A 13,639-nucleotide genomic window follows, 5' to 3' on the forward strand; every position below is an offset into this window, starting at 1 on the left:
ATGCTGCTGATCATTGAAGCTCTTCTCCTTTTAGCTGCTGTAGGACAGGTAAGCTTGTGTTCTTGAATATTACAGACATGAATACTGATGATTGATTGTTATGATTCCTGTTGCTCCAGGATCACAAAGCTGCTGCCGAAAAGATACTTTTACTTGATATGGCACTGAATTCAGTTGATGATCAATATGACGGTTGTAGAGAGAAAATTGGAAACCTGGTGGAGACAGAATACCTGAAGAAGGAAATGAACAACTCATCTGAATTTAATGATACTTGGCTAGATGGTGTAAACAAAGCCAAGAAACCAGAGGATAACTTGAAACAGATTCATTCAATTGCCCTTTATGTGTACACTAACAATAATTCTAACGTATATCGTGATTTGAATAATGCTGTTCGTAGAGAGAAACAAAAATACAAAGAGGGTACATTCAAATGGTATTCACTTCACTTTCTTTTAACAGAAGCAATACAGATTCTGAAGAAAACACAAAACAGATGCTATAATACATATCGTGGTACTTCAGTTGAATTTGATAAGAACGTTCTGAAGAAAGAGGTTCGTTTTGGCTCATTTACATCATCGACTCTTGATCAAAAAGTAGCAAGTGATTTTGGATTTAAATCTTGTTTTGCAATTGAAACTTGTGAAGGTGCTGAAGTGATTAAATACTCTAAGTATCCTGACCAGAGAGAGGTTCTAATTCCTCCTTATGAGCAGTTTAAAGTCACTGCTGTCAAGACGAGAAGAGATGACAAATATCTCTGGTGTGACACTGTGTTCACTTTGAAAACCTATAGAAAAATAAGTTACCTGAACTGTGGTGTTAATACAAAAGCAGTGCAAGAAAGAGAAAAACTTTAAATCTTTTTAATCTTTTATTTATAACATTTGATTGCTAAATTCATTATGAATGATAAACAATCTGTAGCTATAAAATCAAACTTTTTGTACTGTGATCATCTATTTTACAACACTTTAAGTTTTTAAGAAGTCTTTGTAGCAACCTTTGTGTTTGTTGCTTCAAGAGAGTAACTATACATTTGTGTTGTTTTACTTTCTTTTCCTCTTTATTCATTAATTTATAATAATTTATAACTTAATTATTTTGTTCTCCCATGTAATCATATAATGATTTTAATAAACATTTTAAACTATTTATATACTCGTTTAATTGATTCATTTAATGATTAGTCATTTATATTATATTATTATATTTTATGTTATTTTCCATGGTCTTATGATTGTGTGGTCTCAAGGGTAATTTGTGTTAACAAGTAAGAGATAAGCGAATGTCTCAATTTCAAGCTTTTTATTGTCACAGGACGATGTAGTGAAGCAGGATAATTTCCTTTGTACTCCACCTAATGAGTCAGGTGGCACTTATGAGCCTGTCAAGCAGACAGTAGGAGGAGCAAGAGCAACAGAGATAAAAAAAAAAACAGAACACTCAATTTTATACAAATCATTTATAAAAAAAAAAAATTATAATAAAAAAAAATGTTTACATCCCTATGGACACGGGATCTGGCGTCCAGGACTGGATCTAATGTTTCTTTAACAATAATATCTGAACTTCCAACACATTTATCTTGAATTTATTTACACAATGTCCACAGCAATATTAATCATTTTTCAAGTGTTGTTTTGTCCAGCTGTTAGACAGTCGGACATGTAACCAAAGGTGGGTTTGAGTCTCGGAGTCCGGCAGGGATTGTAGGTGAGGGGAGTGAATGAACAGCGCTCTTTTCCACCTTCAATACCACGACTGAGGTGATACCCTTGAGCAAGGCATCAAACCCCCAACAGCAAAAATGGCTGCCCACTGAATCAGGGGTGTGTTTGCAGTGTGTGTGTGTGTGTGTGTGTGTGTGTGTGTGTGCATGTATGTGAAAAAATTACGTAGCTTTAGGCAGTACTATTGGTTGTTTGACTAAGCATATTATAGGCCAATGAAACTTCATGCTCTGGTGAAAGTTGCATACTGTGTACTAGTGTTAATTTCGTCAGACGAGACGAGACGAAATATGTTCGTCAACGACCTTTTTTTTCATGACTAAGACGAGACGATGACAAGACTGCACCACTGTCCAAAAACGCTGACTAAGACTAAATTAACATGCATTATTGTTGACGAAAATGTTTTGCATAAAATAAAAACTAAGATAAAATCTCTCTTCATTTTCGTCTACAATCGTCTCTGCTTTTTCATCAGCTGTTACGGCTTTAAAATATTCAAACTGCGCTTTGGCGCGCTGGCTGGCGCTGAGCCAGAGACGGACGAGCTCTGCTCTTGTCATATAATCACAACTATGCAGTGTTTTTAACCACATAACGCTTATTTTAGGTTTCAGACATTTAAATACACATAACTACTAGTAAAAGGAGACATTTAGAGTTTGTAAAATACACACATCGGTCTATGGAAGCAGCAAATAACAATCTATTCAAATATAATTTGCCGATGTGTTTTATTCATATCACATACACATAGGCATAGTAACTAAAAAGTTCACTCTATTCCTCTTCTAGTTCACCAGCCACTTACTTGCATGTATTTCGGGAGAAACGGATGAATGTATATGTGCTGTAAATACGGCTGACAGGACTCTCTGAGTCTGAACGGCAGCTCGAACAAACATGGCCGCGCTAATCTGGATCGTACAGATTACGATCCAGATCATTTATATAGGGTTTTAAACGACGAAACATACTAATTCACACATATTTGTGAATCGGAATATTAGATAGTTCATGGCATGGTAAGCAAGTGTGTGAGTATTCTGGATAAAAAAGGAAAAACGAAATAAAAGCGATCTATCTGTCATACAGTGTTATTGTGTCTGTGTTGTGTCACGTGACAAGCTTGATGCGTCGCCATGGAAACAATAAGGACGAACGTTCTAAAATAACGGTCGCTTAAAAAAAACTCACTCTCAGGGGTCCGCTAGAATATTTTAAACTCACCACTGAAAGGGTTAATCATTTGTGAATGTGTCTCCTAAATCAGAAATTGAAAACCAGACACGTTTAACATTTGCATTCAACAAAAATCATTCAACAAGTGTATTTTGTCAGGTAATTATGACATTTAACCAATGTTTGAGATATGTGAAACACTTTTTTTTACTGAAATGTGTATCAGTAATAATCTCAGTAATAATGTGTTATTTTAAAAAAAGACTACAATTTTTTGACTAAACCTAGACTAAAATATATTGAGTTCTTTTTTGACTAAAACTAGACTAAAATTAAAAGACTTTTAGTCGACTAAAACTTGACTAAGATACCTTGAGTTTTCTTTTGACTAAAACTAGACTAAAATGACGAGACTTTTAGTCGACTGAAACTTGACTAACAAAAAAAAGATATGTGAATGACTAAATATGACTAAAACTAAAAGGGCATTTGGCACAAGACTAAGACTAAATTAAAAATAGGTGACGAAATTAACACTACTGTGTACTCAAAAATGTATTATATCCACAGCTGATGATCTTTATTATCTAGATCTAAAATATTTAGCTCGTCTAATAGGACAAAACAGTTGAAATGACTGACAAGAATCACGTGATCAACTGGCATGTGTTTATAAGTCTGTTTTATATTATCTTATTTTGCTGATCATATACAGTAAGGGCCAATAAGTATTCGATCACCCTGTGATTTTGCAAGTTCTCTTACTTAGAAATCATGGAGGGGTCTACAATTTTCAGCATAAGTGCATTTCCACTGAGAGAAACATAATCTAAAAATTAAAATCCGGAAATCACATTGTATGATTTTTTACCAATATATTTGTGAATTACTGTGTCAAATAAGCATTTGATCACTTGAGTCAAAAAAAATTAATATTTGGTACAGAACCCTTTGTTAACAATACAGAGGTCAAACGGTTCCTGTAGTTCTTCACCAGGTTTGCACACACTGGAGGAGGGATTTTGGCCCACTCCTCCGTACAGATCTTCTCTAGATCTGTCAGGTTTCGGGGCTGTCGCTGAGCAACACAGAGTTTCAGCTCCCTCCAAAGATTTTCTATTGGGTTTAGGTCTGGAGACTGGCTAGGCCACTCCAGAATCTTGATATGCTTTTTACGGAGCCACTCCTTGGTTTTCCTGGCTGTGTGCTTTGGGTCATTGTCATGTTGGAAGACCCAGCCATGACCCATTTTTAATGCTCTGACTGAGGGAAGGAGGTTTTTGCCCAATATTTCACAATACATGGCCCCGTTCATCCTCTCCTTAATACAGTGCAGTCGTCCTGTCCCCTGTGCAGAAAAACACCCCCAGAGCATGATGCTTCCAGCCCCATGCTTCACTGTAGATATGGTGTTATTGGGATGATACTCATCATTCTTCTTCTTCCAAACACTGCGAATGGAGTTAAGACCAAAAAGTTCTACTTTGGTCTCATCTGACCACAGGACTTTCTCCTATGACTCCTCTGGATCATCCAGATGGTCCCTGGACATGGGCTGACTTAAGCAGGGAAACCTTCCGTGCGATGCAAGATTTTAAAACACGATGTCTTAGTGTATTACTGATAGTAGCCTTGGAAACGGCGGTCCCAGCTCTCTTCACGGCATTGACCAGCTCCTCCCGTGTAGTTCTGGGCTGATTCGTCACCATTCTTAGCATCATTGATACCCCACGCAGTGTTGCCAAATTGGCGACTTTTCAGACCCCCTTATCGACTTTTTTTCAAAAAAGCCCATAGCGACAAATCTAGCGACTTCTTGGACAAACCTTATTTAGTTTATGAGACTCTCTGGTTCTGCCGCGCAAGTGTGAAGTCGTGCTTTCCGAGCGCCCGCAGACGCTCTCCCTCTCTCTCTATCTGCGTCTGCTCTGTTCAGTGAGCGGCAGGGAAGCAGCACTTTCAGATAAAAAAAGATATTCTGATGCTTCTAATTCTATTTTTCAACGCTGGTATAGCCGAAATCACAGCACAGCCATTGTCTTATTCGTAGGTGTATTTGATTTCATTAGACAATGTCATGATTATGAATCACGATTTTAGTGTAGATATATCTTCGAGAGCTGGTTATGTCCTAATGGGCCGCGTTTCAGTCACTGTTTCATATTTACCCCGTTGCTTGACAAAAGAAATCGTAAAATATATCAATATATCTATGAAATACATAAATGAAAACACTTTCATTGAAGTTGGCTGCATTAATCAACAGTATGTGAGCACAGAGATGCAAGACAACACTACGTACTGACGTCATGAATATGCTAATGAGCGAATGACGTCATTTAGCGACATTTGGCGACTTTTCAAGCGGGGTTTAGCTACTTTCCATTGAAAAAAGTTGGCAACACTGACCACACGAGGAGAGATCTTCCGTGGGGCCCCAGTCCGAGGGACATTGACAGTCATCATTAGCCTCTTCCATTTTCTGACAATTGCTCCAGTTGTTCTTTTTTCACCAAGCTGCTTGGCAATTGTCCCGTAGCCCTTTCCAGCTTTGTGAAGGTCTACAATTTTGACTCTTGTGTGTTTTGACGGCTCTTTGGTTTTGCCCATGTTGCTACTTAGACTTTTGCTGATTGTGGGGTGCACAGGTGTCTTTATGACCTCAAACAGGTGCTATTAATTTAGAATCATGAGCAGAGTGTAGCGCAACTATTTAAAAGCAAAATAACAGGTTCTTTATTAGTTCCTGATTAATGCATGTTATAACTAATCGTTAGTTCATAGTCAAGAAATTACTAATTCAGGTATTAATGCATGATAATTCATGTACTGTTATTGTAAAGTGTTACCAATAAATGTACACTAGACACAAATACAAACAGGGAAGAAATGCAATGCACAAGAGCACAACAATGTGTGTTTATTGCACATTTGTGAAAATAAATTAAATAAATAAAAAAGAAACAAAGAAAAGAAAAAAAATAAAGAAATTAATAAATAATAATAATTAAATATACATTTATATACAGTGAGGTCAATAAGTATTTGATCACCCTGTAATTTTGCAAGTTCTCTTACTTAGAAATCATGGAGGGGTCTACAATTTTCAGCATAGGTGCATTTCCACTGTGAGAGACAGAATCTAAAAATAAAAATCCGGAAATCACATTGTATGATTTTTTTTTTACAATTTATTTGTGAATTACTGTGTCAAATAAGTATTTGATCACTTGCTAATCAGACAGATTTCTGACCCTCAAAAACTAATGTAACTACGACATGAGTCATATGTATTACTGCATGAATGCAGTACTGCAGCACAACCTTAATTACATGTTAGTTCCTACAGGTTAGTTAATAAGTAATTAATGTCGAGTTAACAATTATGTGCCCCCCCCCCCCCCAAGTAAAGTCATGACATAATGATACATTACATGTCATGAATTCATGTTACTTTATAAGTAGTTAATAATGAGTTATGGAAAATAATAATCGTTTTGGATATACTGGTGCAAAATAAGGCACAATATTGCTAACTTACTTAGCATTAAGTTATATGAATTCATGACTTGTTAATGTATCATTATGTCTTGACTTTACTTGGGGGGGGGGGGGCACATAAGTATTATTTACTTATAAAGTAACATGAATTCATGACTTGTTAATGTATCATTATGTCACAACTTAATGACTAGCCCTAACCTAACCCTGACATCTTAAAAAAGCTACCAATTTCACAAGTAGAAGAGCAGAGGTCCTGTTGCTGCATTTGGATGGAGAAGGAACTGAACGGTAGGAGGAAAGTTGACTTTTTGAAGGGGCAATTGTGGCCCAAAAAAAGCAAGAACACAAGACAAACATTTGATTTCACTGCATTATGATGATATAATGACCGATCCATAACATAACCAAAGCGATAACCAGCTTCTCCAGCTTCTAACACTGATTTTAAATTAGAAAATTGCATCTGCTTAATGAATGCTTTATTTTAGGATTGCAGCAGTAGAATCACTCAAAACAGGATGAGACAATTGTTTTTATATTATGAATGCATCATCGTGTGTTGGATGAGTTGGCTGAAATGTAAATTTTGCAAGAATCATTCACTGATGTTTGTGACAGCTCCATTTGACAAATTTTTTATGAACAATTTTGCACAGTGCCATCTTTCTTCTAGAACATGTTTGATTTAATTTACCACAAATTGTTAATTAATACATTAACTAACATGTAGGAACTAACATGTAATTAAGGTGGTGCTGCAGTACTGCATTCATGCAGTAATTCATATGACTCATGTCGTAGTTACGTTAGTTCTTGATTAATGCATGTCTTAACTATTCATTAGTTCATAGTCAATAAATTACTAATTCAGGTATTAGTACATGATAATTCATGTACTGTTATTGTAAAGTGTTACCCATTTATTAAACAAAACTTACTATAGGAATAAACGGCCTATCGTTGAGACTTCCAGTTCATTATCCGCTGTAGGGAAATAACAAGGAGAATAACAACTGTACAGTAAAACTGTTTGCGCTACAAACCAATGTGTTCAAAATTAAGATTTAAAATTGCATTTATACAATATTTTATATTGTTCTATGATATCTACATAGAAGGTATATGGTCAGTACAGACACCAACCCATCTCTGCACTTAACATCTCCTGCACAACCAGGAACATAACATTTATTCCTGTGATCTGCCATTTTCGCTATTGTCCTTGCTTTTTTTTTTTTTTTTTTACAATAGCCTACCTGCAAAACGTCTGATGATTAGGCTATGCAAATGTTAGGGGCGTGACTATTAATTATCCAAGACTATTATGTAATAGTCACTGTTATGTTAGGATTGACCTATTTTTCAGTGGTCTTTTGCAAACACCAGATTTATATAAGAAGGATGAAACGATGGTGCTTGAGACTCACAATATTTTATGTTATAATTATAAATAACACGGCAGGACAGTTTGCAGTCAGGGCTGGACTGGGACAAAAAAAGGGCCCTGTCATTTTTGCTCAGACCGGCCCACCACAATCGGTCGGACACAACCAACAAGTACACCATCCTTGCGGTCCCTGTAGATATGCATATCTACTGTTCCATTCCCAAAAACCGAGAACTAAGTGCCATGGACCAGTGTACTCACTCTCTCTTTACTCCCTGGTGGTGATCAAAGGTGGCAGTACAAGTATCATACAAGTATCTTTAATATATAGCAATGTAGAGAGATGGTTACACATATTTTATACTTACTTAGTAAGTAAGTAGCCAACGTTACTTTTTCCCCCCCCCGGTACTTTAGCCTACTTTGTGTAATAACGAAAACATTTATTTTAGTGAAGTCCAAATTAGTCCAAATTAATAATAAGTCCAAAACTCTTTTGCTTTTTTTTTTATAGAAATTCTTGTGTGTTTTCATTTTTCTGATAATCAAATGAAAGCATAAACATTTGTTTATTTTTAATCAAATGAAAAATAAACCCTTTTAATTTTTGGCAAACAAACCGAGGTTTACTGTTAAAATCAATACATGGAAGAAAAATTATATTCAGGTTTAAATGTTTAAATTTTTTCTACAATTAAGTGGTTAATCTTGTTGTAATATTTATTTTTTTATCATATATATTGTACTATGCAAATTATTTAAATAGGAATATATGAACACCTACGTTATACTGTACAAAAGTAATAGACTAATATTGTTCTGTTTCATGTTAAACCGTGCTTTTATTTTGACAGGTTGCTGTGAAGTTTCTGTGTGTACAGTATGATCTGATGCTTGTTTTCTCAAATGAAACAGTAAAAGTGACACTCACAGCAGCTTTGGAGATTGAGTTTATCTGTTCATGTGAGATGCAAATACCAAAAATTAGCGGGAGCGTCACACGTGCTTCAGTATGCGTGTAGGGAAAAAAAACGCCATTGATCCGCCATTCATACATACAGAGGCAAACAGAACATGCAGGATTCATATTATAACGGTCTGCATTTCAGTTTTCACAGAGACTAGTCCATATCGCGATTTGAATTAAGTGACAGACCAACTTTTTATTTATTAATCCAAAAATCAACGAATTCCGTGGCATTCCGCACTATAGTAAATTCCGTTTTTATGAATGGAGTCCGCGATCCAGTCCGTGTTTTCGTGGAGGAGACATTGTAAACGCGCAACAATGTAGAGAAAGAAATGACATGCCTTCGTGTAAATAAGATAAATAACATAAGGCAATTTAGTTTGTGTAATAAAAGAACACTGCATAGACCTGTTCTATAGGAAAAATGACCTTAAATGACTTTTATTGTGATTAGGCGCTATATCGAAAATAAAATGAATTTGACGGTCAAGGGGGGCAGGGGTGCCGTTGGGGGGGCGGGCCGCCCCCTAAGCTAATGGTAGGGGAAACACTGTGATTAGGCCAGCCCAGAGCCATACAGCTGTGTCTCATTTAGAAGGATGCGCCCTCCGGAGGTCGCATTCGAAGGCTGCATACGTCATCGAGGCTGTCTCATTTCAGAAAAGCAAGTAGGACACTTCAAATGCGACCTTCGAATGCGACCTTCTTTCACAGGAATTCGAAGGATGCATGAGATGTATCCTTTGCTACTACAGATAACCCACAATTCTTTGCGTCGCCGTAAACAACTGTCGTTAATTTGAAAAATGCCGGCACCGGCAGATGTACACACAAGCTAAGATGTGGTGTTTATCATTTAAATAGGTAAAAACGGATAAGGTTGTTCTTAATATCCTCCTATTTTTTTTCTCTAACAGATATGCTGCAGCTCTTGAAACAATGAATAAAATAAAACAAGTAAAAACTTTTTTTTTTTTTCAAATTACTTTACAAATTAAAAAATAATTTTCCTTCATTTAAGTAGAGTGAGAGTGCAACGATGCTCTAAATTTGTTTGCATAGTAACGTGATAAATCCTGTTTCATTTTCCAACTGTCCTTTTTTTCTTTCCTCCCGTCCTACGGAGGCTGTCTCGTTTTTGTTCTAAGTTGAGGACACTTCGTATACACATCCTACAGAGGATGCAACCTCCGGAGGATTCGACCTCCGGAGGGCGCAGCCTTCCAAATGAGACACAGCTAAGGTGCGTTCCATTCGACCGTAAGTGGACTGCGAAGTGGACTTCACAGGGTATTCCGCCATCTTAAGTGAGATTCCAAACCGAAGGGAGTGAACATGTTCAGTTCGAAGGGCACTGCGAACGGCATAGGGAATAAGGGAACATCGGTACATCACTTCACAGGAAGTGGACGGGGAAAACTACCCAACTGTCATTGCGCACCGCGTCACCAGTTCGAAGTAATGATGGAGAAGAGCCGTTTAAGTTTTTTTTAAGGCTCTGAAATGAAGCGGTTGCAATAAATGTTGTACAAATTAGAGTGTTTATGAATGGTTATGGCGATTCATGTTACATTTGCATATTGTATTTTATGAATGAAAGTAAAACTGGCGAGGTGAAGCTCTGTCTTGTTTTATTTAATGTTACCACAGGATAGTTAAATATAGGCTGTGTGTGGGGAAAAAAGTGCGTGAGATAAGACCACAAAAATCTGTTAATCTGTTAACGGTCTAAACATATACATTTGGACTATATATTTTTTTAGATACATACGTTTATATGTATTTTATATGTATTTAAATTATAAAGTAAAATAAATTACAATATTTATTTATGTTAAATCATAATCTGCGTGACCCTGCCGTTGATTTGCTTTGATGACGTTCCAGGGTATTCCAAATGAGCGATTATTGTCAGCGAAGTCCACTTCAACGGATATACCGTGCTAAGGGAGTAGGGAGCAGTGAACACTGCGTAGGGACCCTGTCGATCGGAACGCACCTCTAGAGAGAGAGTTGCGACAACGGAAGTCCAAAACGCTCAATCGTCACGTGATACACGCAGCCCGCAAATAGTTCCAGGAAGTTCATAGCGGGCAATTGGAATACATTGAGTTAGAGGGACAGAACAGCAATTTTTGGTATTTTGTTGACAAAAAATGATTTTTTGACATTATTTATAAAATAATGTATACGTAGTATATATATGTAGTTGTAATAGTGTTGGTTTTAAAAGATAAAAACCGCTAATATTTGAGGATTAATGTGGTTAGCGATCTGTACCTGCCTTGTTAACATATTTAAGGCTGAAGTTACCATGGTAAAAGTCCGTGTTTGCTATATAAACAACATCGTGGTCTTTTACCAAGTAATTCAGCCTTTATATATAACGTCAAATACAATTATTTCTATATGTGCGTGTGTTCTTACAGCTTGTATGTTAATCAAGTGCAATCACATCGTTAAGTTTGTTGTCTTTTTTAAATTAATTCCAAATAAGTAAAGATATTTTAAGATTAAGTGAAAATGAATCTTGATTAAGGTTTTTTATTCTTGAGCACCCCTCAATTATTAATATCTAAAAATGTATTTGTAGTATATTCAAATTGAAAAAAAATTTTTAAACATTTTTACACATTAAATCATATATTTTATGTATGTTGAGTTTTGTTATGTTTACAGAAATCAATTTAGACATTAATAATAAATTATAAACCAAGTTGTCCTTGAACAGTCTCCATTACAGTGGGAGTGCACCAGTTACATAAAGCAGAGTGAATGTATGGTTACTCTACTGATCTGGTGAGGAGAAAAAAATTATGCATCAAGTTTTGTTCAATTTACATTTATTTGTATGACACTTTTTAGTATACACATTGTTTCTAGCAGCTTTACAAATAAGAGCTCTGTTAACAGGCGTATCTGTTTTACTGTAATGTCCATATTGCAGAAATGTTCTGAAATTAAGCTATACAAATCATGCAGTTCAGTAACATCACGTAATCAGAAACAATGAACAGATTAAAGCATGATGTGATCATGTTGATTACAGTGCAAGGGCAATTTATCAGTTTTGTATATTTATTTAGAGTCTGCTTCATCTGAAGTCCTCTCAAGGGTTGGCATCATCTCTTCACAGGTGCTGGTCATCTGAAGTCTTCATAAAAAAACTGGATATAGTCAGCAGGAGCAATCTATAGATTACATTGACAAAATGTTATGTAATCATACTTAGGAGCTGGCATTGTTTTACTTCAGGTGGTTCTTGTTCTGAAAGCAGGATAGAGAAGGAGAATAACAGGAGAAATGGTTTTGTAGTTCTATAGTAGCTAAGACGTTTAAGTGTAAAAACAGTAATAACATACAGGTTTACAGTGATTACTGCTATAATACAGCAGTGGTATATATATATATAGCCTAGCATGATTCTGAAACGAAAATAGCTCGCCTATTTTAAAAATTTCATTCTCACTTAGGTCAATCAGCATTCATTGCAATAAATTCAGAACTATTAAGTAGCTCCCATCAGCAAAAATCCTGTTTAAAAGCCTTAATTACACAATGATGGATGAAACTGCACGGACATAATGCATAACATCCCGTAAATCTACTAATTAAGTGAGAAATAATGTAATAATAATCTGTTTTAATGCACAAGTTAAATTGATTAGCTGTGCTGATAGTATACAGTTTTGTTCTATAAATGTCTTACCGTTTAAAAGTTGATCACAGCGGTCTCTTCTGCTGCATCTCTACGGCGCTGATATTATTAGCGCGAACTTCCGGGAACTATTGAGCGTCTCCACGATCCGCCATTGCTGTAAAAAAAATGGTCCATTGGCGTCAACGGAGTTGTCGCGACTCGCAACTCTCTCTCTGTATGGCTCTGGGCCAGCCCAGTGTCAGTATGGAAAATGAGCCAATGGGCCACTGTTCCTGCTTTTTGGGCCGGTGGTTGGCCAATAGGTTGGCCAATAATAAAAAAAAAACCATAGAAAATCATTTTAGGTGCATTCGAGATGCACTACACCAGCCTGCCGCCGGCTGGCGAGAGCAGCCGCTTGCAGTCGGGGGAGGAGTAAAGAGACGGCCGTCAAGTCGGAGCTTATAGAGGATGAAACTGTATTCCAAACATACACAAAAAAAGGAATAAAGAAAAAGAAGAAATGAAACTACATAAAATAAATAAATAAAAGAAAAAAAATTACCCTATCATTTATTCTATACAATAGTTTTGCTTTTTTTTGTTGATCATATCAAGTAGGCCTATGTGAGTTACTTTAATGTAATGCAATATGACGTTTATTATTTGCATCTTGGTTTTGTAGTTAGCTATAGGACATTTTTTACAAATATAAGCAGTTTATTCAGTGTAGTGAAGCCTCTCACAGCATCCATTTAAAAAAACAGCCTCTGGTTGATCAGTTTTTTTTTCCCAAAATTTACTCTTATACAATAAGAATATATATTTACCATATCGCCTAATCTTCATTTTCATCATTAATGTTTTGTTTGAATATTAGATATTCGATATAAAGATTGGTTACATACAGGAACTTTTTTAAGAAAAACACGCAGCACAGGTCGTGCTTGTCGTCACATAATCTGACCAATGAGAATAAAGTGTGTCGTCATCAAGGCTTTCACAGCCGATTTTAAGCAGCTGCAGCGCCTGACCTCTGCGACTGCTCTCGTTTTGCTCTCACGGTACTTTGATGGCACCGGATGGCACACGTGATCGAAATAATAATAAACAAGCATTAATAATAAACAAGCAGTGTTGATATATGCAATGAAACTATGAGGGTGCTTAACAGTTTGTTTTACTTTTAAATTGATTAGGCTGAACAAAACAAGCAG

At 36.2% G+C, this 13,639-nt stretch overlaps 2 protein-coding genes across 2 annotated transcripts in view; one reads left to right on the plus strand and one right to left on the minus strand.

Annotated features, from left to right (window-relative positions):
* On the plus strand, window positions 1-866 carry LOC141342202 (erythroblast NAD(P)(+)--arginine ADP-ribosyltransferase-like). The gene is made up of 2 exons (XM_073846603.1): window positions 1-48; window positions 120-866. Exons 1-2 carry the CDS (start codon window positions 1-3, stop codon window positions 864-866), a joined length of 795 nt encoding a protein of 264 aa, XP_073702704.1.
* LOC141332094 (cytochrome P450 2K1-like) overlaps window positions 1-13,639 on the minus strand; it is a 393,810-nt gene that overhangs the window by 162,408 nt on the left and 217,763 nt on the right. The window lies entirely within an intron of this gene.

This window comes from Garra rufa, chromosome 1 (assembly GCF_049309525.1).
Source record: "Garra rufa chromosome 1, GarRuf1.0, whole genome shotgun sequence".
Lineage (NCBI taxonomy): Eukaryota > Metazoa > Chordata > Actinopteri > Cypriniformes > Cyprinidae > Garra > Garra rufa.

What these genes read in the sequence shown, in the direction of transcription:
- LOC141342202 (XM_073846603.1), top strand. Translation starts at nt 1, where the DNA reads ATGCTGCTGATCATTGAAGCTCTTCTCCTTTTAGCTGCTGTAGGACAG. An exon ending in TTTTAGCTGCTGTAGGACAG is followed by an intron (nt 49 to 119) that starts GTAAGCTTGTGT and finishes CTGTTGCTCCAG; the next exon opens with GATCACAAAGCTGCTGCCGA.